The 26,508-nt window shown below is 49.9% G+C and overlaps 1 protein-coding gene across 4 annotated transcripts in view; it reads right to left on the bottom strand.

Annotated features, from left to right (window-relative positions):
* Positions 1-24,945, bottom strand: part of LOC145358372 (endophilin-B2-like) — an 85,883-nt gene extending 60,938 nt beyond the window's left edge. For 2 of the 4 annotated variants that reach the window (XM_080212372.1, XM_080212370.1), the window contains exon 1: positions 24,770-24,935. In XM_080212372.1, the coding sequence (XP_080068498.1) occupies positions 24,770-24,832 (63 nt within the window). In that variant the 5' untranslated portion in view covers positions 24,833-24,935. Of the gene's footprint in view, positions 1-24,769 lie in introns of all 4 variants that reach the window. The other 2 variants (XM_080212371.1, XM_080212369.1) reach the window with 2 other exon arrangements.
* Between the last annotated feature and the right edge of the window lie 1,563 nt (positions 24,946-26,508).

The following is a 26,508-nucleotide window of genomic DNA, read 5'->3' on the forward strand; positions in this document are numbered from 1 at the left end:
ACTTCAAAAAAAAAATTACAAAGACAAACACTGTTTTTTTAAAGCCTCTGTGTTTTTTTCCTGGATCCTGGAGATTAATCTGTAATACCTGGAGGCTGGCAGCCCTGAATTAAATGTTAAGGTGACATTCCACAGGGTGTCAGTGAGTGAGAATCTCCATGTGATTATTTCACAAATAAACACAGTGTCTGTGCAAGGAGCAAACTCAGAGATCCAAACCCACGCTGCCTTTAATCAAAGCTTAGCGAAACTGGGGTGTTACATGGTGCGGGAGCTAGGAATGTACTGAGAGCGTGCGTGTGTGTGTATGTATGTGTGTATACGTGTGTGTGTGTGTGTATGTATGTGTGTATATGTATGTGTGTACACATGTGTGTATACGTGTGTGTGCGCGCGCGTGTCTACGTGTAGCTGGTCATTTTGTGTGTCCAACACCAGACAAAATTCATTTAGTTTCTGGAAGTTGTACATTTCACATCACATTTACAACACAGAAACAGGCCGTTCGGCCCATCTGGTCCATGCCAGTGTTTCTCACTCCACACGAGCCTCTTCCAACCCCTCTTCATCTCACCCTATCCGCCCATTCCCTTCTCCCTACTGTGTTTCTCCAGTGTCCCCTCGCTCTGTGCTGTTCACCTCAAACACTTCATCTCATCCCACATTTTCAATATAATCTCATTGGTCAGAAAGATTCAGAATAGCACCTGGCTAACTTTGATTTTATTAAAGATTGATTCATAGAATCTCTACAGTACCGAAGGGGGCCATTCGGCCCATCAAGTCTGCACCGACCACAACCCCATCCAGGTCCTATCCCTGTAACTCCATGTATTTACCCCTAGCTAGTCGCCCTGACACCAAGGGGCAATTTACCATGGCCAATCCACCTAACCCACGCATCTTTGGACTGTGGGAGAGATCCGGAGCACCTGGAGGAAACCCATGCAGACACAGGGAGAATGTGCCAATTCCACACAGACAGTGACCCAAGCTGGGAATCAAACCAGGTCCCTAGCAGTGCCAACCACTGGGCCGCCCCAAAGTATATATATTTTTAATAAATCTCTAAACGTTAGGCCTAAGGTGGGATTTGAACACATGGTTCCTGACTCCCATTCAGCTACATGCCCTCCTGCACCACGAATTGGCTCATCAGAATGGTGAAATATTAAAAAAAAAACATGTTTTTTTTTGCACACTTCTTCTGGGATCACACCTTCTGTTCAGCTCAGTTAGTCTGTGTGGCAGCCAGTTCTGTTCAAGTGACGGTTTAATTTAAATATTCCACAAGACAGCGCCTGGAATGAGATCAGAGTCTCTGTTTCTCAAAGGAAAAGATACTGTTTGGACGTGTACAAAAAATAATCTGTTGAGCAAGGTACAAAATCGCCTTCCGCTCTGACACTTACACTGACTCACACTCTCACACTCACACTCTCACACTCACAGACTGAGACTGACACTCACACTCACAGACTGACACTCACACTCACACACATGTGGCACGATGGCACAGCGCTTAGGACTGCTGCCTCTCAGTGCCAGCGGACCCGGTTCAATTCCCAGCTCGGGTCACTGTTTGTGTGGAGTCTGCACATTCTCCCCGTGTCTGCATGGGTTTCCTCCAGGAGCTCCGGTTCCCTCCCACAGCCCAAAGATGTGCAGAGTAGGTGAAATTGGTCATGCTAACTTGTCCCTTAGCGTCAGGGGGACTGGCTAGGGGTAAATACATGGGGTTATGGGGATGGGGTTGTGGTCGGTGCAGACTTGATGGGCCGAACGGCCCCCTTCGGTACTGTAGAGATTCTATGAATCAATCTTTAATAAAATCAAAGTTAGCCAGGTGCTATTCTGAATCTTTCTGACCGACGAGATTATATTGAAAATGTGGGATGAGATGAAGTGTTTGAGGTGAACAGCACAGAGCGAGGGGACACTGGAGAAACACAGTAGGGAGAAGGGAATGGGAGGATAGGGTGAGATGAAGAGGGGTTGGAAGAGGCTCGTGTGGAGTCAGAAACACTGGCATGGACCAGATGGGCCGAACGGCCTGTTTCTGTGTTGTAAATGTGATGTGAAATGTACAACTTCCAGAAACTAAATGAATTTCCTCTAATGTTGGCTTTATTCTTGCTCTCGATCAATCCTTGTGGATCATCTTTAAGTCAATCAGACAAAGTTTTCACTTCCAGAAAGTCGATTGATAAACTTATTCCTGCCAGATTTAAACACGTCCGATGCTAGTCTTGAGAATTAGCCTTCAAAAATTAAAAAACTTATACAGTTCCAACAACAATCTGCATTTATATAGCAGCAACGTGCTAATACAGTCCACTCCAAAGATGTGCAGATTAGGTGGACTGGCTGTGCTAAATTGGCACTTTGGTTGGAATCTTCCCATCCCGTCCGCCATGGGAATCGTAGCCGACCGGACACGGACCATGGGGGGGTGCGGGGTGGAGGATGGTGGTGGTGGTGGTGGTTAATCTGTGGAGCTACGGGATTAGGGCCTGGGTGGGATTGTTGTCGGTGTAGGCTCAACGGGCTGAATGGCCTCCTCCTGCTCTGTAGGGATTCTATAACACAAATGGGAATAACAGAAACGTGATTGGAATAAGGGGATGTCATGCCTGAGGGAGCGACGCTACGCTTAGGGTGATGGTTGGATGGGACTTGGTGTGAGTTAAGATACAGGCAGCCGAGCTTTGGATTGCAGGTTCTGTTTGATATCACAGGCTGTCAACAACACTCCCACCCCATCCCTCCCCCAACCCCTTCCATCATTTCAATATTTTGTCAACCTCCAGCCCTCCGCTGATCACGGAAACAGAGTTTGGATAATCCCACCCTGGAGCCAGAAGGAAAAGCTCACTCCGCCATCCTGTCTCCGAATCCCACCGGATAATCTCGGATTAAACACCAGTGGAAAATCCAAGCCGTACAAAATAACTGCGTACGTTCACCCCATCAATTCTGAGCAAAGAAAGGTCACCCTTCCCAGTAACCAGTCAGAAGAGAATCTATTGATTAAATAAGGGAGGGTAAAGCACAATTTGATGGCAGGCTGATTAGATCATTGCAGATTAACCAGCACAAATTCAAACTGAAGTGTTGGATAATTGTTTCCCAGGATTCTGTACCAAACAAAAACACGAAACAAGATTCCAGGTCAACCCCAACAAGCTGCATCCTAACCGTACAGTATCGAGGTTTCTTTATCATTAAACCGATAGAGAATCAGGTGAGGCGACAATCATCTCTCCCTCAATGTCAATAAAAGGAAAGAAATTGTCATCAACTTTAGGAAGAGTAGTGGAGAACATGCCCCTGTCTACATCATCGGGGACAAAGCAGAAATGGTCGAGAGCTTCAAGTTTTTTGGTGTCCAGATCACCAACAACCTGTCCTGGTCCCCTCCATGCTGACACTATAGTTAAGAAAGCCCCACTAATGCCTCTACTTTCTCAGGAGGCTAGGGAAATTCAGAATGTCTGCTACGACTCTCAACAACTTTTACAGATGCCCCATAGAAAGCATTCTTTCTGGTCGTATCACAGTTTGGTCTGGGCTCCTGCTCTGCCCAAGATCGCAAGGAACTACAAAAGGTTATGAATGTAGCCCAATCCATCACACAAACCAGCCTCCCATCCATTGACTCTGTCTACACTTCCCACTGCCTTGGAAAAGCAGCCAGTATAACTAAGGACTGCACACACCCCGGACATTCTCTCCTCCACATTCTTCCTTTGGGAAAAGGATACAAAAGTCTGAGGTCACGTACCGACCGACTCAAGAACAGCTTCTTCCCTGCTGCTGTCAGACTTTGGAGTAGATCTATTATATATTAAGCTGATCCTTCTCTTCACCCTATCTGTAACTGCAACACTATATTCTGTACCCTCTCCTTTCCTTCTCTCCTGTGTATTCAATGAATTGTACATTTGTGTCTGTGTAGCACACAGAAAACAATGCTTTTCACTGTATCCTAATACATGTCCAAAAGACGTGCTGGTTAGGTGGATTTGCCATGCTAAATTCTCTCAGTGTACCCAAACAGGTGCCAGACTGTGGCGACTAGGGGATTTTCACAGTAACTTCATTGCAGTGTTACTGTAAGCCTATTAGTGACACTAATCAATAAACTTTAAAAACAAAAGGGAATTAAGAGATGACAGGAAGATGGGGTTCAGGTGAAGGTCAGCAGTGAGCTTGCTGATTACTGGAGCTGGTTTGAGGGGGTCACAATCATCCTGAGGCTCAGAGAGGGGGCACGGAGGGGAGTGCAAAACTCTGAGGCACAAATCAGAAATAGTGTCAGTGAGTTGAAGCAGATTAATGACAGGAGGAGGCGGTGGTTATGGGGGACACAGCCTTGGCGAATACAGAGTAAAGTTTATTTATTAGTCACAAGTAAGGCTTACATTAACACTGCAATGAAGTTACTGTGAAATACTCCTGGTCGCCACACACTGGCCCTGTTCAGGTCAATGCACCCCAAGCAGCAAGTCTTTCAGACTGTGGGAGGAAACCGGAGCACTCGGAGGAAACCCACGCAGACATGGGGAGAATGTGCAAACTCCACACAGGCAGTGTCCCAAGCCGGGAATCGAGCCCAGGTCCCTGGCGCTGTGAGGCAGCAGTGCTAACCAGTGTGCTACCCTGACAACAGCACAGTGAAGGAAAGCAGTCGTCCCCAGTGGAACCTGGATCCAGCAGTTTGGTTTTGCTGCAAGAAGCAAGAAAAACCCAAAGGGGAAAGCAGCGAGGGCTAACGCAGCGAGTGGCCATGGAGCCAGGGAGGGGATCGAAAATCAAACCTCACTGACTGGCAGCAACGACTGAGTCTCAGCAGCTACATGAGAGAGTCAGAGAGAAGAGAGAGATAGAGACAGAGAGTAAAAAAGAGAGAAAGACAGAGAAAAAAAAGAGAGACAGAGAGAAAAAAAAAAAGAGAGACAGAGAGAGAGCAGGATGACAGTCAGGAGGTTGAGCAGCAGAACAAGTCTGAACAACCGGGGGGTGGGGTTAGGTTGAGGAAGGGTCCCCAACGAGGGTGGCACACTGGTTAGCACTGCTGCTTTACAGCATCAGGGGCCCGGGTTCAAATCCTGCCTCAGGTCACTGTATGTGTGGAGTTTGCATGTTCTCCCCATGTCTGTGTGGGTTTCCTCCGGGTGCTCCGGTTTCCTCCCACAGTCCAAAAGACGTGCTGATTAGGTTGACTGACCAGGCTAAATTGCCTCAAAGTCAGGGGGTTTAGCAGGGTAAATACACGGGGTTACGGGGATGGGATCTGGGTGAGATGCTCTATTGGAGGGTCGGTGCAGACTCAATGGGCTGAATGGCCTCCTTCTGCACTGTGGGGATTCTATGGTTCAAACCTGGTGAGTGAGTGTGCTGAGGAGATGAGGCTGGGACGGGACAGAGGGATTGGGGATTGGGCAGTGGGCATTGGGCATTGGCAGTCAACATTCTCAGTGAACGGTCTGAATTTTGGAGTTACACAACCCTCGAGGGCTGATAGCATTTTGATGCCAGTGAAATAAACTAACCTTCTTTTATTACCCTGGCACACGTTACAGAAATGAAAACACTTTCCAAAAAAAGTGACAATAACAATGAAAGCACAAAAGGCAGGCTCCCCTCAGCCAGTGTAGGAGTTTTACTGATCACATTATCTACTAACCTTACTGTTATTCATGGACCAAAACTGCGAAAGAGAGACTAGAGGGAATTAGAGGTCCCAGAGGATTGTGTGGAGGAAACCCGGGAGAGAGAGGGTGAGGCAAGGGGAGTTTACAATCCCCACAGGGCCAGAGACCATTTGGCCCATTCATTCTGCACCAGCAACAATCCCATCCTATCCCAGTAACGCCACATCTTTACCCTGATATTAGCACAACCAATCCACCGAACCAGCGCATCTTTGGATTGTGGGAGGAAACCGGAGCATTCTGAGGAAACTCACACAGACACGGGGAGAATGTGCAAACTCCACACAGACAGTGGCCCAAAGTCGGGCATTGAACCCAGGTCCTTGGCGCTGTGAAGCAGCAGTGCTAACCAACTGTGCCACCCATGAAGGGCCTTCAGCAGAACAAAACCTCCCAAAGTACTTCCCAATGGCATTAACAACAAAACTGATACTAACACTGCAAAAAGGGCCCCTGTAACGGTGGGGGTGGGGGTTCCGGTCGTACCCCAGGGGCAATCTGCTCATCCCAGTGGAAGGGTCATGAGGAGAGGTTGGAGAAACTTGGTTTGTTCTCACTGGAACGATGGAGGTTGAGGGGCGACGTGATTGAGGTCTACAAGATTACGAGGGGCACGGACAGAGTGGATAGTCAGAAGCTTCTTCCCCAGGGTGGAAGAGTCAATTACTCGGGGGGGGCACAGGTTTAAAGATGGTGTACAAGGCAGGTACTTTTACACAGAGGGTGGTGGGTGCCTGGAACTCATTGACGGGGGAGTTAGTGGAAGCAGATACGATAGTGACTCTTAAGGGGCAAATACGTGAATAGGATGGGAATGGAGGGATAGGGTCCCCGGAAAGATCAGATGTTTTAGTTCAGTTGGACAGTATGGTTGGTGCAGGCTTGGAGGAGCCGAAGAGCTTGTTCCTGTAAATATTTTTGTTCGCCTCAGGTGATGAAATAGTGATGGCAAACATGACCAAAGCAAAGAGGGGGGCAAGAGGGGTGAGGGGAAAACAGGGAAGCGATTGCCACTGAGTATCAGAGGCAAAGCTCTGGGCGCAGTGTGATGTAACTCTGCCAGAAGGTCTAGCCTCCCTGAAATTATATCTCCAAAATTACAGGAAACGCCTGTTTTGACCAGGTCCTGTTTGGGAGACAGACCAGGATGCAATGCTGAAAAGGGCAGTGACTCACTGGTCATTTACAACACAAACTGACCAAACCTCCTTCATCTAAAAGCATCAGCTGCCTCTTTATACAACGCTGGCCCAAACTCGCTCAAACACCCAGGGATTTCCAGATTAGATAACTCCGCACTTTAAAAAATCTCCGGCTCCCTGGACAAGATGTGAACACACTCACTGCAGGCACAGCGTCATGTCCCTGCCACAGACGGCATTTACCGATCACTGCTCTAGAAGTTTCTGAAACACCAAGGGCCCTGGAGAGGCAGTCTGTGGAAGAAATGAGTTCCATTCCTTCCGGACAACCTTTCCCCAGACGCTGAGGGAATTAAAGCTCTCGGTCTGCCGGAATTTAGCAGCGAGATTACAGGATCGAGGTAGCTGGGAGCCATTGGATTAAATGTGATTGGGGGTGGACTCGCTCAGCCCAGGAACGCCCATCAGTCCGGCAGTGTTCTCGGGACAGCAGATCTTCACGTTTACTAGGAATTGTACGGAGTCAAGGATACGCCCTGGACGGGTCATGTGACCCAGTGGTCCAATCGGGAGTCGAGTTGGGGACTCGCTCAGACTTGCCTGGGTTTACTAACAAATAAACGTGTTGGACTTTAACCTGGTGTTGAGAGACTTCTTACTGTCTTTACCAGCAGTTAGAGGTTTGGGGTTATGGAGTTGAAGACCTCTTTCCTCACTCTGTTATTGTTCTGTTAAAAACAAACCCCCTTGTTAGATCACAGAGTGGAGTTCGAGGCTGACGTCCCTTCATCACAAATCCTCAATCATTTCACCCGCCCACAGAGTTTGCTTGGACATTTCAACGGGATCTAAGGGACTCTTCCGCTGACCTCCATCAGTTCCACTGTCATGGCTTCCATCAGGCCATTGAGGTTGGGGCCTATTGGAATATAAACCCCCTGATCAAGGAGCTAATTGATGGGCCAATCAGGGAGTCTTTTCCTTGTATTTAAATGGGAGTGTCAGTTCCTCTGGCACCCCCCCAGAGGTAGACTGCTGATTGCGAGCACTCTGCAATTGTAAATAAAGGGGTTTTGGTGAAGGGATTTCACTTTGGTGAAGACTTATTACATCCACACATTGGAACTGGGCTCAGAAGCTAAAAGACTTGGGTTTCTTTAATCCATTTCATGACCTCAGAACGTTTCAGAATGGTTTCCAGCCGTGAAGGTGCTTTTGAAGGTAGCCATTACAGTGAGGGGGTAGACTCCGGAACCCTCTTCTGCCCATATGGGAAGGCTGACAGAGGCTCTCCTGACAGGTTGTACAAGTAGGGGGTTTACACGGTCTACAGGCCGTGGTCTGCACGGTGACACAGTGGTTAGCACTGCTGCCTCACAGCACCAGGCACCCTTCCGGGCTTGGGTCACTGTCTGCGTGGGGTTTGCACATTCTCCCCGTGTCTGCGTGGGTTTCCTCCGGGTGCTCCGATGTCCTCTCACATTCCAAAGATGTGCGGGTTAGGTGGATCGTCCGCGCTAAACTGATCCTCACTGTCAGGGGGACAAGCATTTGATTTGATTTATTATTGCCACAATTATTAGTATACAGTGAAAAGTATTGTTTCTTGTGTGCTATACAGACAAAGCATACCGTTCATAGAGAAGGAAAGGAGAGGGTGCAGAATGTAGTGTTACAGTCACAGCGAGGGTGTAGAGAAAGATCAACTTAATGCGAGGTAGGTCCATTCAAAAGTCCGACAGCAGCAGGGAAGAAGCTGTTCTTGAGTCGGTCGGTACGGGACCTCAGACTTTTGTATCTTTTTCCCGACAGAAGAAAGTGTAAGAGGGTAAATACGTAGGGTTAGGGGGATAGGGTCTGGGTGGGATTGTTGTCGGTGCAGACACGATGGGCCGAATGGCCTCCTTCTGCACTGTAAGGATTCTACAATTACCCACAGTAATAGCAAACACATAGTGGAGAGACGAGAGAGAGTGAGGTGGACAGACAGAGGCAGAGCAGGGGAGAGAGAGTGAGAAAGAGATGTACAGGAAGAGATACAGAGAGTGGGAGCCTTAGTAATAAATACTTCATAAACTCCACTCCTTAAATCCTCACTCTGGTTTCAGTTCTAGATTTCAATATTTAGTTTTGGAGTTGATGATGTTGAAGTGCGAGTTACATCGAGAGGGCAGGAACGGGTCTTGCGGCCGAGCTACTCAACAGCTCCACACAAGCCTCCACCCTCCCTGCTCCACCTCACTCCAACAGCCTCTGTCTCCAAGTATCCAGCATTCCCTCCACCAGCCCTGTCCAAACACAGCGCACCATCACAGCACCCTCGCAAACACACCCACTGTAACCATCAAGATCCTAACAGTGATAATTAAAAGCTTCCAAACAGAGATGTTTAGCAATACCCGACAACCTAAGCCCGCGATCTAGCGGCAGGGACCACCCCCCCGAATTAGCAGCAGCTTGGGAGAGGTGACTGTCACACGAGGTGGTGGTCACATTCTCAATGGGTGAGTCAGCTGGACTCTGCGTGGCAGTGAATCCGGGATCCGCATTATTCACATTTCGTTAGCAGTGCATTAAATACAGCTGCCATCTTTAAAATTGCATTACCATGGTTACTGAGTCACCTAAAAAAATCAATAAAGTGACTCACCCTCTCCTACCAGTCACATCTATTGTTCTGTTCAAAAAACAGATCAGTATAATGCCTCCCTTCAGACAAATGTCACTCTGCACAGCGCACCCCCTCCTTTCTCCAATAAATCACTTCATCCGCTTAAGATAAATCTCAATAGGTTTCCAATTATCCCGACTCAACAACATTCCCACTACCCAGGCGCAAAGACATTCCCACTGTCCCAGTGCAAAGACACTCCCGTTAGCCCACTCAAGGGCACTCCCGTTAGCCCAGCACAGACATTCCTATTATCCGACTCATGGATATTCCCGTTATCCCAGCTCAAAGAGGGAAGACAAGGGAAGCAAATTGATTATCCCACCTCACTCGCACAATATCCCCACGTAGCGGTCAACAAGCAACAAAAAGGCAATTGCTTTCACATAGAATGACTGCGGAATGCCCCGGTGCAGAGGGATCTGGGTGTTCCAGTGCACGAGTCACGAGAATGCTCGTGTCCAGATACAACAAGTCACCAAGATGCACTGCAGCAGTTCACCAAAGATCCTTAGGCAGCATCTTCCAATCCCGCAACCATTTCCATTTAAAAGGACAAGGGCAGCAGGTACATGGGGAACACCATCACCTGCAAGTTCCCCTCCAAGCCACTCACTACCCTGACTTGGAAATATATCACCGTTCCTTCGCAGTCGCTGGGTCAAAATCCTGGAATTTCCCTCCCGAACGGCATTGTGGGCCAACCCACGGCAGATCATCTTGTGTCTTCCGCATGATCCATGGTGACATGAACTCGGAAACACCTTTTGTTTTAATATAAACTTGTTGGACATGGGTGGCCAGCATTCATTGCCCATCCCTAATCGTCCTTGAAACTGAGTGTCTCACTCGGCCATTTCAGAGGGCAGTTGAGGGTCAGTCACATTGGCTGTGGCTCTGGAGTCACATGTAGGCCAGACCGGGTAAGGACGGCAGATTTCCCTCCCCAGGGGACATTAGTGAACCGACAATCGACAATGTTTTTCCGACAATCGACAATGTTTTTCCGACAATCGACAATGGTTTCATCAGTAGATTCTTAATTCCAGATTTTTTTTTGTATATTGAACTCAAATTCCACCATCTGCTGTGGCGGGATTCGAACCCGGGTCCCCAGAACAGAGTTTCTGGATTAATCGTCAAGTTATAATATCACTAGGCCATCACCTCACCTTAACCTCAGATTGAATCCTTCCTGTTCTTTGCTAGCAGGACCCCTGGAACAGCGCAGAGAAATATTTTTTAATCAGGTGAACTATTTCTGATGGTCCCCACGAAATGTTAAACGGGTGCCCTGGTGTCCTCCATCTATCAGCTGCCGAAACCCCCATTGCTGTAGTTGTTTTGTTATTCACTGGGGTGTGGGGATTGTAGGTTAAGCTGGTATGTATTACCCATCCCTAATTGCCCCTTGAACTGAGTGGCTCACTCGGGCATTCCAGAGGCTATTAGGAGTCTCTGGATCTGGAGTCACGTGTAGGCCAGACCGGGCAAGGACGGCAGATATCCTTCCCCAAAGGACATTAGTCGACCAGATTAGTGTTTATAACGTAACGGTTTCCTGGCCAATATTAGACTTTTAATTCCAGATTTTTCCTTTTGATTCAATTCGAATTTCGCCATCGGCCGCGATGGGATTCGAACACGGGTCCCCAGGGCATTATCCCGGGTCCCTGGATTACTAGCCCGCTGATAATACAACTGTGCCACCACCTCCCCCTTGCCACAATTATGCCTACACGCAATCTCCCATCATTAACCCTCCGTAACTCCAACTTTCCAAAGGCCTGCCCTCTGTGTTCTAACCTGGGCCTACCCACCCAAGCCCTATCCCTGTAACCCCACATGTTTACCCCAGCTCGTCCCCCTATCCCTGTAACCCCACATGTTTACCCCAGCTCGTCCCCCTATCCCTGTAACCCCACATGTTTACCCCAGCTAGTCCCCCTACCCCTGTAACCCCACATATTTTACCCCAGCTCGTCCCCCTACCCCTGTAACCCCACGTTTACCCCAGCTCATCCCCCTACCCCTGTAACCCCACATATTTACCCCAGCTCGTCCCCCTACCCCGTAACCCCACATGTTTACCCCAGCTCGTCCCCCTACCCCTGTAACCCCACATATTTTACCCCAGCTCGTCCCCCTATCCCTGTAACCCCACATGTTTACCCCAGCTCGTCCCCCTATCCCTGTAACCCCACATGTTTACCCCAGCTCGTCCCCCTATCCCTGTAACCCCACATGTTTACCCCAGCTCGTCCCCCTACCCCTGTAACCCCACATATTTACCCCAGCTAGTCCCCCTACCCCTGTAACCCCACATATTTACCCCAGCTAGTCCCCCTACCCCGTAACCCCACATGTTTACCCCAGCTCGTCCCCCTACCCCTGTAACCCCACATATTTTACCCCAGCTCGTCCCCCTATCCCTGTAACCCCACATGTTTACCCCAGCTCGTCCCCCTATCCCTGTAACCCCACATGTTTACCCCAGCTCGTCCCCCTATCCCTGTAACCCCACATGTTTACCCCAGCTCGTCCCCCTACCCCTGTAACCCCACATATTTACCCCAGCTAGTCCCCCTACCCCTGTAACCCCACATATTTACCCCAGCTAGTCCCCCTACCCCTGTAACCCCACATGTTTACCCCAGCTAGTCCCCCTACCCCTGTAACCCCACATATTTACCCCAGCTAGTCCCCCTACCCCGTAACCCCACATGTTTACCCCAGCTCGTCCCCCTACCCCTGTAACCCCACATATTTACCCCAGCTCGTCCCCCTATCCCTGTAACCCCACATGTTTACCCCAGCTCGTCCCCCTGACACTAAGGGGCAACTTAGCCTGGCCAATCCACCTAACCCGCAAATCTTTGGAGCGTGCGAGGAAACCGGAGCACCCGGAGGAAACCCACGTAGACACGGGGAGAATGTGCAGATTCCACACACATATAGTGACCCAAGGCTGGAATCGAACCCAGGCCCCTGGGGCTGTGAGGCAGCAGTGTTAACCACTGTGCTGCCGTGCCACTGCAATTTGCACCAATTTATTTTAGTTTTGCTGTACCAGAAACATTCTCTGAATGTTTTTTTTTAAATACACTCGTGGGACACGGGTGTCGCTGTGCATTGCATTGCTGTGGCTCTGGATTCACATGTAGGCCAGACCGGGTAAGGATGGCAGATTTCCTTCTCTAAAGGACATTAGGGAACTAGACGGGTTTTTACAACAATCGACAATGCTTTCATGGTCACCAGTAGATTCTTAATTCCAGATACATTTTACTGTATTCAAATTCCATTAGCTGCCGTGGTGGGATTCGAACCCGGGTCCCCAGAACATTAGCTGAGTTTCTGGGTTAATAATCTAGCGATAATATCACCAGGCCATCGTCCAGCAGCGAGGTGCTGGTTTTAACTTCAATCTGGAGCGTGCACATATCCAGCCAAGAAACAAAGGCCTCAGGGGTGGGCCTGAGGCCTCATGTTGGTAGGAGGGTCTGGGCAGGTCCACTTCGCAGCAAACCAGGCCCCAATTGACAATTTATCTCCTTTGTGTGGTGTGGGAAATATTGGGGGGCGGCGTGGTGGCACAGTGGTTAGCACCGCTGCCTCACAGCACCAGGGATCCAAGTTCAATTCCCAGCCTGGGTCACTGTCTGTGCAGAGTCTGCACATTCTCCCCGTGTCTGCGTGGGCTTCCTCTGGGTGCTCCAGTTTCCTCCCACACTCCAAAAGGCTGGTTAAGTGCATTGGCCATGCTAAGTTCTCCTTCAGTGTACCCAAACAGGCGCCGGAGTGTGGTGACTAGGGGAATTTCACAGTAACTTCATTGCAGTGTTAATGTAAGCCTTACTTGTGACTAATAAATAAACTTTTGCTTAGATCACATCTGCGGATAAGAGGCAAGATTCATTTTTTAATATTTCTTTGAGGCATTTTTTGATGCAGGAATATAATGAAGAGCTGTCATCTGATTAAATAAACCACTAATGAGTTTTATGAACTAATGTGCTTGAAAAGCGAAAGCAATTTATGATGATTAATAAAAATCTCCTGATTTATGAGATGATGGGGTTGACAGCTGAGAATATTAAGAGCAGCATTACTGAAAAGAAAGACCTGTTTGAAATTTGGAATTCCTGTATTTGTCCTGATGAGTGCAAGATGAAAAACTTCAATAGCATGTTTCCTTTATGGCAATATTCCAGATTAATGTTTAATGCCTTTAAGAAGAGAGAGATATTATATTTTTTATAATATAATATCAGAGATGGAGAAGAAGAACAGCGGAAACCAGTTTCTCCCACCTTCTCCAGCGAGTTCACTGGAGAATAACACCCACCTTCCCAATTTCCCCCATCCTGCTCCCAAACTGGGTCAACTCAGGAATCGCCCGGTGTGGAGACACTGTGACCGAGACAGCCAAGACTCAGTCGGAAACAGGCTCACCGCTGAGCCGGGGGTGGGGGGGGATTGTGGATCGGGGCTCACTCCGGAGATTCCAGCATAAAACTCTACGCTGCCGCGCAGCCAGGGGGCGCCACGTCGCCAGGGGGCCGGTGCCCGAGGGGGTGCCACGCCGCCAGGGGACCGGTGCCCGAGGGGGTGCCGCGCTGTTGAATGAGCGATTGAACCAAGGTCCTGTCCTCCATTGCAGTCGGGTGGAATGCCACCAACTCAAAAGGAAGTTGCAAGTTCTCACCGGTATTCCGGCCAATCCCGATCCCTCTATCGACCTCCTCAAGGGATAGAACTTGCTTACCATCACACTGCGGGATCTTGCTCTGTACAAAGCTCTGCCACATTTCCCACATTGACTACACTTCAGAAAGTACCTCATAGGCCGTGAAGAACCCAGGGATGCCAGGGAGTCGTGCAAGGTGCTATATAAATGCAGGGCTTCCTTTTCCCATTTCCCACCAGCAGGTGGATCCGGGATTTCCCCGAGTGATTGGCCGGGATGAGGCAATCAGATTAGACATTGAGGAACAGGGCGAGGGGAGAGGAAGGGGGGGGGACGGAGGGTAATCACGGGCTGGTTCAGTCTGCTCACTGTTCCGAGCCAGACTCCACCGCGAGACACCCACAACACACTGGGTCTCACCAAGTTACCCAAACCTGCCCCGGTTTCACTCCAATCCCCCACACTCTGACTGGCTGAGGTTTTACAGCAACATCAGAATTGATGCTTGAGCTCGGAGACATTGTCCATCGATCTCTCTCACACCAATTACTCAACTGAAATAATGACAAAACTGACATTCTGACAAAGTGTGACAAAAACAATCCCTGACATCTCAATATTCACTCAATGAACATCTAATAACACAGTGAGAGGGGAGAGAGAAAGAGAAAGACAGCACGAGAAGAGGGGAGGAGAGAGAGAGCGCGAGCAGGGTGTAAGCAGGGATGGGGGGAGGTGTGGACGTTGATGTGATCCACTTCAAGTCTCTATTTACTCCTGTTACACTGAACTGCCTGGATTTATCGCAGCGTTAACTCCCTCCTCAAGACAGCACCAAGAAGTGGGATTACTGTGTGGAGTGTATACTCAAAGTTGCATTGTGCTTTTGTCCACTTGAGGCTACCATGTACACATATACCAGCAGAGGGAGTCTGCTAGGGAGAGAGTAATAAATAAAGAAGGATCCATGTTTAAAAGCTCATGTGGCTCTAATTATAAATGCGTCTAGCTGATTAGATAACTCTGTCTTTCCCAAGAACTTCACAGCAGGCGCTCGAGAGCTGAGTGGGCAGACAATTTTACTCCACATCAAACCCACGAGCTGGAAGCTCTCGACACTGAAGCAGGATTGCAGCGTGGGCAGTGAGAAAGACAGTGGAATCTCTCAGCGTCTCCTCCTTTCCACCCCCCTCCCCACAACCTGTCACTGAGGCAGAGGAGACGCAGCTCAGAGCTGAACAAGCCCAAAGATCAGAAAATAAAAACAAGTTATTTACTATTACCCACTCACCAGGGAGGCCGGAGAAAGCTCCTGGGACTATACCCGAACCATACACACAGTTAGAATTGGTTCCAATATGTCAGAGGTTTCATGGCAACTCCCAGACTCCTTACAGCCTTTAACCGAGAAACCAAAGAATCCCTACAGTGCAGAAGGCCATTCGGCCCATCGAGTCTGCACTGACCACAATCACACCCAAACCCTTTCTCCATAACCCCCCCACATTTTTACCCCATTAATTCCTCCAAAACTACACATCTTTGGACACGAAGGAGCAACTTATCGTGGCCAATCCACCTAACTCGCACATCTTTGGAGAGTGGGAGGAAACCCACGCAGACACGGGGAGAATGTGCAGACTCCACGCAGACAGTGACCCAAGCCGGGAATCGAACCTAGGTCCCTGGTGCAATGAGGCAGCAGTGCTCACCACTGTGCCACCCAGGCTACAGCCCCAGCGACCACTGTCAGTCAGATGGAGCAGCAGAATATTCCGTTTGGAAATCAGGTACGTTATAGCAGGCACATCCCCGTGCACTAACTTGCCACTAGGGTGAATCCATGTGCAACCTACCTGTCCCGTTAAAGCCCCAACACTTCAAAGCACAACAACAGGCAAAGAATACAAGGGACAGTCAGGAAAATGGAGCTAAAGCCCAAGATCGTAGAACCCTTACAGTGCAGGAGGCCATTCAGCCCATCGAGTCTGCACTGACCACAATCCCATCCAGGCCCTATCCCCATATATTTACCCTGCTAATCCCCCAGGCACCAAAGGGCAATGTAGCATGGCCAATCCATCTAACCCGCACACCTTTGGACTGTGGGAGGAAACCCACGCAGACACGGGGAGAACATGCAGACTTGGCACAGACAGTGACCCGAGGCTGGGAATCGAACCCGGGTCCTTGGCGCTGTGAGGCAGCAGTGCTAACCACTGTGCCACTCAACACAGATCAGTCACCATCATATTGAACGATGGGTGGATCAGGATAGATGGGCAGAATGGTCTCCTCCTGCTCCTATTTTCTGTTAGACAAGTGCTGCTGATAAACAGAAGGTTGGCTTTACCCCCTCTTCTCTTATGGGGGAAAAAAATTCATTCCCAAACAGACCAGGTAATATCTACTTTAGGATCCAGGTATCTGAGATTTAATTTAGGATGATACCGTCGTTTAGATCATTTTCCAGTCTCCCCATGGATAGATCTGTAGATGGTGCCAGCGTGTTAAAGTGTAAAGCCTCGGACAGTGCCAGCTGGGCCTCGGTACCCGGCCTTCTCACCTGTGTCCAGGGAGTCAGTCCACTTCAGGGACCCCAGCACAAAATCCAGGCCGGGAGGCCTCTTGCTGCTGTGGGGGGGGTGGGGAGAGGTCTCGCATGTCTGGGCGGGGTGGGGAGAGGGGGGTTGCCACACTGTCAACGGAGCAGTGTTCCAGATGAGACATTTAAATGCGAATCCACCTGGCCCTGTTGGCTGGACGGGAAAGATCCCATTCCCAAAGGGAGAACCGATATTTATCCCTTAACCAACACGTTGTTGGAATTGGAAGAGTTCAGCCCTCTGAGCTGTTCCATCAGATCGTGGCTGATCTCTCCCTGGGCAGCAGGTGGTCAGGAAGGCGAATGGGATGCTGGCCTTCATAGCGAGGGGGATTGAATATAAAAGTAGGGAGGTCTTGCTGCGGCTGTATAGGGCATTGGTGAGGCCGCAGCTGGAGTACTGTGTGCAGTTTTGGGCGCCGCACCTGCGCAAGGATATTTTGGCCTTGGAGGGAGTGCAGAGGAGGTTTACTAGGCTGATACCGGAGTTGAGGGGGTTGAGCTATGAGGAGAGGCTGAATAAACTAGGCTTGTACTCGTTAGAGTTTAGAAGAATGAGGGGAGATCTCATTGAGACGTATAAGATGATGAATGGGATGGATAGGATAGAGGTGGAGAGGCTCTTCCCGCTCAGAAAGGACAGTAGGACTAGGGGGCACAGCCTCAAGATAAAGGGGAGGCGGTTTAGAACGGAGTTGAGGAGGGACTTCTTCACTCAAAGGGTGGTGAATCTCTGGAATTCTCTGCCCGTTGAAGTGGTGGAGGCTGCCTCGCTAAATATTTTTAAGATGCGGGTTGATGGGTTCTTGATAAGAGAGGGGATTAAGGGTTATGGGGAGAGGGCGGGAATGTGGAACTGAGCCACGACAGATCAGCCATGATCTTATTGAATGGCGGGGCAGGCTCGAAGGGCTAGATGGCCTACTCCTGCTCCTATTTCTTATGTTCTTATGTTCTCAGATCCACCTCCCCACCTGTCCACCCCCCCCCCACCATCTCCCTTTAACCCCTCGCTTTATTAAAAATATATCTATCGCCTTCTTCAAACCATTCAACACTCCAGGCTCCACCGCGCTACGGGGGCAGTGAGTTCCACCCTCTGCGAGCGGTATCGTTATCTGCTGATGGGCACGGTGCTGCTCGTGGGATCTTGCTGTGCACAATTCGTTGCAACGTTTCCTACGTTGCTACAACTGACCGCACCGACGCGCCTGCGCGAGAAACGCTTTGGAGTGACCCGAGGTGCTGTGGAAATGCAGGACCTGTCTCTGCCACGCCGCAGCAGGTGGATTAATATCCCTGCTCCGGCCTCTTCCCTCCGGCTCGGGGAGCCTGGCAACCCCCACAGAGCCGGGGAGCTACAGGAGGGTGGGACAGAGCTCGTCTGCTCACCGCTTCCTGGGAGGCCGTGTGTCTGTCGCACAGGGCAGTGGGGGATTGGATTACACACACACGAGCGATAATCACAAATAAAAAAAGGCGACCCTTTTACAGATCAGATATCCAGATGACCACATACACCCCTTCACCACGATGGCCACATACACCCTGATACCCAGGAGCATGTACCCCTTTGCCCGGATACCCAGGGTTCCTGGCTACACATCACACTTTGGACCAACAAACCAGCACCATGTCCACATCGTCAGTTCTCAACCAATCACGTGCTAGCTTACAAAGATAGGGTGCCACCACCAATAGGAAGGTGGCTCAGCTTGAACAGAAGCTAATCATTGGAAGCTATGAGTTGGCACTGTCCGATGGCGCGGAGAGCCTCCATTGCATCATCCGGGCCAGGGAAGACGGACTGATCTCCAGACTGTTTGACCGTGTGGCTCCAAGCTGACCCTCAGTCTGACCGCACTAACCGTGGTGGGAGGGGGTGTTGGGGAACGAAGGATATGAATGGTTGTACTTGTCAGAAATCGATCATCTCAGGCCCAGGACACACAGACAGTTCCGTCGGGTAAATGTTCTCGGCCCAACAATCTTCAGCTGCTTCATCAATAACCTTCCCTTCATCACGAGGACAGGATATTTACTGATGAGGGCACGGTGATACTGAGGCAGTCTGTGTCCAACTGCAGCAAAAGCTGGACAATATCCAGGTGCGGGCAGACTGGGGGGAGTAACATTTGTGCCACACACACACGTGTGCCAGGCAATGACCATCTCCGACCAGAGCTGAAACCCCTCACTATCGACATCCTGGGGGTTAGCGTTGACCAGAAACTGAACTGGACCCAGCCATATAAATCCTGCGGCTACCAGAGCAGGTCAAAGGTTAGCCCAGCTCCAACAATCGTCAAGAAGCTCAACACCATCCGGGACAAAGCAGCTGCTTGAAAAGCATCCCATCACCTTAAAACCTTCTCTCCCTCCACTGCCAATGCACAGTGGTGGCCACGTGTACCATCTACAAGATACACATCAGCGACTTACCAAGGCTCCTTCAACAGCACCTTCCAAACTCATCCATCTGGAATCCATAGAATTCCTACACAATGCAGAAGGAGGCCATTCGGTCCATCAAGTCGGCATCAACTTTCCGACAGAGCATCTTATCCTGCCCCACCTCCCTCCCTCCCTGTCGCTGTAACCCACACGCTGACCCTGGACAATCCACCTAACCCACACATCTTTGGGCTGTGGGAGGAAACCCACACAGACCCGGGGAGAACATGCAAACTCCACACAGACAGTGACCCAAGGCCAGAATTGAACCTGGGCCCCTGGTGCTGTGGGGCAGCAGTGCTAACCCCTGTGCCACCCCAGAAGGATAAGGACAGCAGGTACGTGGGGAACACCATCACCTTCAAGTTGCCCTCCAACTCACTCACCATCCTGACTTGGAAATATAATCGGCTGTTCCTTCACTGGGTCAAAATCCTGGAACTCCTTTCCTAACAGCACTATGGGTGTACTTACACCACGTGCACTGCAATGGTTCAAAGGCGGCACAGTGGTTAGCACTGCTGTCTCACAGCGCCAGGGGCCCAGGTTCGATTCCTGGCACGGGTCACTGTCTGTGGGGAGTTTGCACATTCTCCCCATGTCTGCGTGGGTTTCCTCTGGGTCTTCCAGTTTCCATCCACAGTCCAAAGATGTGTGGGTTAGGTTGATTGGCCGTGCTAAATTGCCCCTTAGTGTTTGGAGGACTAGCAAAGTGAATAGATGGGGTTAAGGGGATAGGGTCTGGGTGGGAGTGTGGTTGGTGCAGATTTGATGGCCTCCTGCACTGTAGCGATTCTATGAAGGAGACATCACGACCTTCTCAAGGGCAATAAATGTTTGTCTAGCCAGTGACACCCACATCCCAGAAAATAAAACAGCCTAAACGCACTCTGTATCTCACAATGTGCTCAATTATTCACTCTGTCTGTCACGACCTCAGTTCAGATCACATGTTGTGGGGTGTTACGGAATTTTACTTCTGTACTGACCTACATTTATTGCAGTTTTTTTCCAAATGCTTTATTCGGGGTGCCGCTGGCTGGGTCAGTATTTATCACCCAATCCCCCCCAACCCCCAGCTGCCCCTTGAGAAGGTGAGGTTGTTCTTTGTGAACCTGCTGCAGCCCTGTAGGTACACCCACCGTGCTGTTAGGGAGGGAGTTCTGGAATATTGACCCAGGGAAGGAATGGACTTGCTCGTTGGTGGTGACGTCCCAGAGCTGAACGCAGATGTTTCAGACACGGGGGTTGGGGGGGGGGGGGGTGGAAATAGTGGCCAGCCAGGTGCTGGGCGAATCTTCACCTGGCCGCCATTGGATCCTCACGGACCCCCCGAATGGAGGAAATGGAAGAGGAGGGTTAACGATTTCCAGTCTTTATTTACACAGTCAAACCATCCAGTTACTGAACAAGGGTCAGTGATCAGCCGACAAGGTGCTTTTGGACTGTATTAATGTAGGACCAGCTGTTGCAAGCCTCGATCACGTGACTGAGAGGGTGCGGGAAGGACGTTTCCTCTTCTGGGTGTCTCTCAGCACGAGGGGCCCCAGGTTCGATTCCCGGCTCGGGTCACTGTCCGCGTGGAGTTTGCACATTCTCCCCGTGTCTGCGTGGGTTTCCTCCGGGCGCTCCGGTTTCCTCCCGCAGTCGGAAGATGTGCGGGTTAGATGGATTAGCCGTGCTAAGGTTGACCCTTGGTGTCAGGGGGACTAGGTAGGGTAAACGCAATGGGGTTACGAGGATAGGGAGTGGATGGGATTGTGGTCTGTACGGACACAATGGGCTGAATGGCCTCCTTCTGCACTGTACGATTCTGTGAAACCAACTCAAAACCGGTATCAACTGGGGAGGGGTCCCTGACTCCGGGTTCTGGGCGACAAGTACGTGCATTCATATAGCGCCTTTCAAAACCTCAGATCTTTCCAAATCTCCTGACAATCGATGAATTGTGGTGGAACCACAATCACCTGATCGAGAGGATACGGAGAGAATGTCCCACAAGAGGGAACAATCTAGAACCAGGGGTCACTGTTTAAAAATAAGGGTCACTCAGGGGTCGGAGATGAGGAGAAATCTTTTCTCGCAGATTTATGGTGAGTCTTTCTCAAAAAGAGAGTAGAAGCAGAGTCTTTGAATATTTTTAAGGCAGGGCAAGATAGATTCTTGATGAATGAGGGGGTGAAAGGCCAATCGGGGGAGTCAGCAGGAATGTAGGGTTGAGGTCAGAATCAGATCAGCCACGATCTTATTGAATGGGATAGCAGGCTCGAGGGGCTGAGTGGCCTACTCCTGATTCTAGTTTGTTTGATCAGTGTGTGTTATTTAGTAAATGATGTTGACTGAGGGATCGACGCTGGGCCTCAGGAGCAGAACTCCCCTACTCTCCTTCAAAGCAGTAACCACGGGGTCTTTCACTTGCAGCTCAGACGGACAGACGGAGCTTCGTTTTAATCCCAGGGACAGCGTCTCCGACAGTGCAGCACCCCTCCAGTACTGCACTGACCTGCCAGCCTGGGGCACACCCCCCGGAGACAGCAGACGGGACTGGAACTGTACGGTGTGAGCAGGGCAGCCAGTTCACTGCTGGAGGATTCCCCCCCTCCCCGGTTTGGAGTCAGATAACCGCAGAAGGACGTGGATGTAGCCCAATCCGTCACGCAAACCAGCCTCACGTCCACTGACTGTCTACACTTCCCACTGCCTCGGCAAAGCCGCCGGCATAACTAACACACCCCCGACATTCTCTCTTCCACCAGGAGAAAGATACAAAAATCTGAGGTCATGTACCAACCGACTCAAGAACAGCTTAGAACATAGAACACCACAGCACAAACAGGCCATTCGGCCCACAAGTCGGGCTGATCGTATATATATACCTTCTTCCCTGCTGCCATCAGACTTACGAATGGACCCACCCTGCATCGAGTTGATCTTTCTCTCCACCCAATGATTGTAACACTACATTCCGCACCCTCTCCTTTCCTCCTCCCGTTATTTTTTATTCATTAACAGGGTGTGAGTGTGACTGGCTGGCCAGAATTTATTGCCCATCCCTTGTTCAGAGGGCAGTTGACAGCCAACCACAATGCTGTGGCTCTGGAGTCACATCTAGGCCAGACCGGGTAAGGGTGGCAGATTTCCTTCCCTAAAGGACATCAGTGAACCAGGTGGGTTTTTCCGATAATGCTCATCGGTAGATTCTTCATTTCAAATTTTTTTTACTGAATTCAAATCCCACCATCTTCCGTAGTGGGATTCGAACCCAGGTCCCCAGAACACGAGCTGAGTTTCTGGATTAATAGTCTAGTGATAGTACCACTGCCTCCCCACGTACTCTATGAATGGTATGCTTTGTCCATATAGCACGCGAGAAACAATACTTTTCACTGTGTCCCAATACAAGTGCCAATAATAAATCAAATCAAAGATATAAACAAAACTCTTGGCGTTACAGGTACACGCCCAACGAAGCACAAACTACGCCTCCCGTTACTCCAGACACTATCCGTTTAAGACAACTGGCTAAAGAACCAACAGTGCCACGAGGAACTACTTTTCTTCGCAGCGAGCGACAAGGATCTGGAATGTTCTGCCAGAGGGCATTAGGTGAGGCAGATTCAGTCAAGGCCTTCACAGCAGTTGGAAAGTTATCCAAACGGAAAGCTGTGCCAGACCTCAGCAGGAAAGGGTAGGAGAGTGGGACTAGCTGATTTACCCTTGCAGAGAGCCAGCAGGGATGGTGTGGGCTGAATGGCTACCACACTGTAGGAGACCAATCTGTGATTCAAATTCCTACTTCTCCCTTTGCGCTGCTATTATTAAATGGCACAAGATTATAATATTCTACAAAGACCCAATATTCTACACAGACAAGCTAATGATTGCTGCAGAGAGACGCTTTGCAAATCCTTACTAGATGTTAACCTGGGGAGAAATATTAACTCCCAGTGGAACCTGTCCCGAGGAGGCAAAGATTAAACAGACAGATTGCAATTGTGAAGAATTGGAGCCAGCAGCTCAGAGTTTAAACACACCCAGAGGAAAGCTCACTGTTTCAGAGGCCGGGTATATAATTAAACAACTTCTCCAAATAAAACAGCCATTTTGTGACAGAACTCTGGGGTAAGTATACAGTTCCTCCCCAGAGTTACACACAGCTCCTGGTGACTTTATCCTGTATCGTAATCCACCACCCACCTCAATCTCCAGTTTAATATTTTAATTTTCAGTAAATTACCCACAGGTAAAGCGCCTCAGGCTGCCTGAGCATTCTGGTTTCATTCACACTGCACGGGGTGGGGGCATTTTATAGTGGGGATGTTCTACCCTCCCGTCTGTCTCTGGCTCTGTGTCTGTCTCTGGGACAGCGTCTGGGTCTGTGTCTGTCTCTGGGACAGCGTCTGGGTCTGTGTCTGTCTCTGGGTCAGCGTCTGGGTCTGTGTCTGTCTCTGGGACAGCGTCTGTCACTTTGGGTCTGCTTCTGGGTCTTATTCTCTTACCTGACTCAGGGTCTGGGTCTCTGGTGAGAGATGCAAATAGTCACTGTCTCTAAGTTGTGTGCACTGTCTGTCCCCTCTCTTTGTCTCTCCACGTCTGTGTGTGTTTCTCTCTCTGTATCTGTGTATCTGTATGTCTCTCTCCCTCTTTGGGTGTGTGTGTGTCTCTCTCTCTCTCTTTCCCTGTGTGTTTCTCTCTCCCAGTCTGTGTCTCTATCCCTGTGTGTGTCTCTCCCTGTATGTATGTCTCCCCCTCTGTATCTTATGTGTCTCTCTCTCTCATGCTGTCTCCCTGTGTGTGTGTGTGTGTGTGTGTGTGTCTCTCTCTCTCTCTCTCTATCTGTATCTGTGTGTCTTTCTCTCTGTGCCTCTCTGTCTCTTTCTGTGTCTCTCTCTCTCTGACTCTGTGTGTCTGTCTCCCTCCATGTGTCTTTCTCTCTGTATATATCTCCTTCATTCTCTCTCCCTGTGTCTGTCTCTCTATCTGTATCTGTGTGGCTTTCTGTGCATCTCTCTGTCTCTGTGTCTTTCAGTGTGTGTATCTCTCTGTCTGTATATCTCTCATTGTGTGTGTGTGTGTGTGTGTCTATCTGTAACTGTGTGTCTTTCTGTGTATGTATCTCTCTCTATTTGTATATATCTCTCTCTCATTCTCTGTGTGCCTCTCTCTCATTGTGTGTGTGTCTCTCTCTCTGTATCTGTGTGTCTTTCTGTGTATCTCTCTCTCTCTGAATGTCTCTCATTCTCTCTCTCTCTGTGTTTTTCTCACTGTGTATCTCTCTCTCTCTCTCTCTCTGTATATCTCTCATTCTCTGTGTGTGTCTCTCTCTCTCTGTATCTGTATGTCTCTCATTCTCTCTCTCTCTCTCTCCGTGTTTTTCTCACTGTGTGTCACTCATCTGTACAAAAGGCCTCAGATTAGGGCAGTCTGTATTTACCCTCAGCCCAGGGGAGGTGTGATGGGGGGGGTGGAGATGGTTGAACACCTTCTCACCTGGACGGCTCGAGTGAAGAAGAGTCCCGCGTCCGAGGCCAGTTTCTTGACGTTGAAATCCATCCTTCCCCCAGCGCTCTCCCTCTCTCAGTAACGGGGCTGAGGCAAACCACACATAAACCTAGCAGAGACATCCATCTCAGCATCCATCTACCAGCACTGCCTCTTAAACTGGCAACGTTTCCCCACCCTGTCAGCCCGGTACAGCCCAGTCTCACCTCGTCAGACTGTGTCAACCCCCTCCCCTCTGCTGGTTGTGTAAACCCTGCCAGCTCTCTCAGCAATGGTGGGGGTGAGAGGAAGTAAAAAGAGTCACCCTCTCCCATACAAAACCATCCACCAAATCCATCCCATCAGCATTCAGCAGCACTGCCTCTTAAACTGGCAATTCCAATCACTCAACCCTTAACCCTCCCTTCAGGCAGGAGGAGATAGAATGGGGCCCAGTGTTTAAATTTCTTTAAACCCCAAAGAAATCGTCGATTCATCCACGTGCAAAAGATTGGAGAAATGTCAAGAGGGTATTACTGGGGGCAGCACAGTGGTTAGCACCACTGCCTCATAGTGCCAGGGACCCGGGTTCCATTCTCAGCCTCTGGTCACTGTCTGCGTGGAGTCTGCACATTCTCCCCATGTCTGCATGGGTTTCCCCCAGGTGTCCCGGTTTCCTCCCACAGACCAAAGATGTGTGGGTTAGGTGGATTGGCCATGCTAAATTGCCCCTTAGTGTCCAATGATGCGCGGGTGAGAACATAAGAACAGAAGAACATAAGAAATAGGAGCAGGAGTAGGCCATCCAGCCCTTTGAGCCTGCCCCGCCATTCAATAAGATCATGGCTGATCTGTCGTGGCTCAGTTCCACATTCCCGCCCTCTCCCCACAACCCTTAATCCCCTCGCTTATCAAAAACCCATCAACCCGCGTCTTAAAAATATTTAGCGAGGTAGCCTCCACCACTTCAACGGGCAGAGAATTCCAGAGATTCACCACCCTTTGAGTGAAGAAGTTCCTCCTCAACTCCATTCTAAGCCGCCCCCCCTTTATCTTGAGGCTGTGCCCCCTAGTCCTACTGTCCTTTCTGAGCGGAAAGAGCCTCTCCACCTCTATCCTATCCATCCCATTCATCATCTTATACATCTCAATGAGATCTCCCCTCATTCTTCTAAACTCTAACGAATACAAGCCTAGTTTATTCAGCCTCTCCTCATAGCTCAACCCCCTCAACTCCGGTATCAGCCTAGTAAACCTCCTCTGCACTCCCTCCAAGGCCAAAATATCCTTGCGTAAGTGCGGCGACCAAAACTGCACACAGTACTCCAGCTGCGGCCTCACCAATGCCCTATACAGCTGCAGCAAGACCTCCCTACTTTTATATTCAATCCCCCTCGCTATGAAGGCCAGCATCTCATTCGCCTTCCTGACCACCTGCTGCACCTGCAAGCTGGATTTTTGCGACTCATGCACAAGGACCCCGAGGTCCCTCTGCACCGTCGCATGCTGCAGTTTTTAGCCACGTAAGTAATAGTCCTTCCTACCATTATTCCTACCAAAGTGGACCACCTCACACTTGCCAACATTAAATTCCATTTGCCAGTTCCTGGCCCATTCGCCCAGCCTATCTAGATCCTTCTGCAGACTCTCCCCACCCTCCGCACAATTTGCCGTTCCACCAATCTTGGTGTCATCAGCAAATTTCGACACCCTACACTCGGTTCCCTCCTCCAGATCATCTATATAAA

This window comes from Carcharhinus amblyrhynchos, chromosome 25 (assembly GCF_965287045.1).
Source record: "Carcharhinus amblyrhynchos chromosome 25, sCarAmb.v2.hapA, whole genome shotgun sequence".
NCBI lineage: Eukaryota > Metazoa > Chordata > Chondrichthyes > Carcharhiniformes > Carcharhinidae > Carcharhinus > Carcharhinus amblyrhynchos.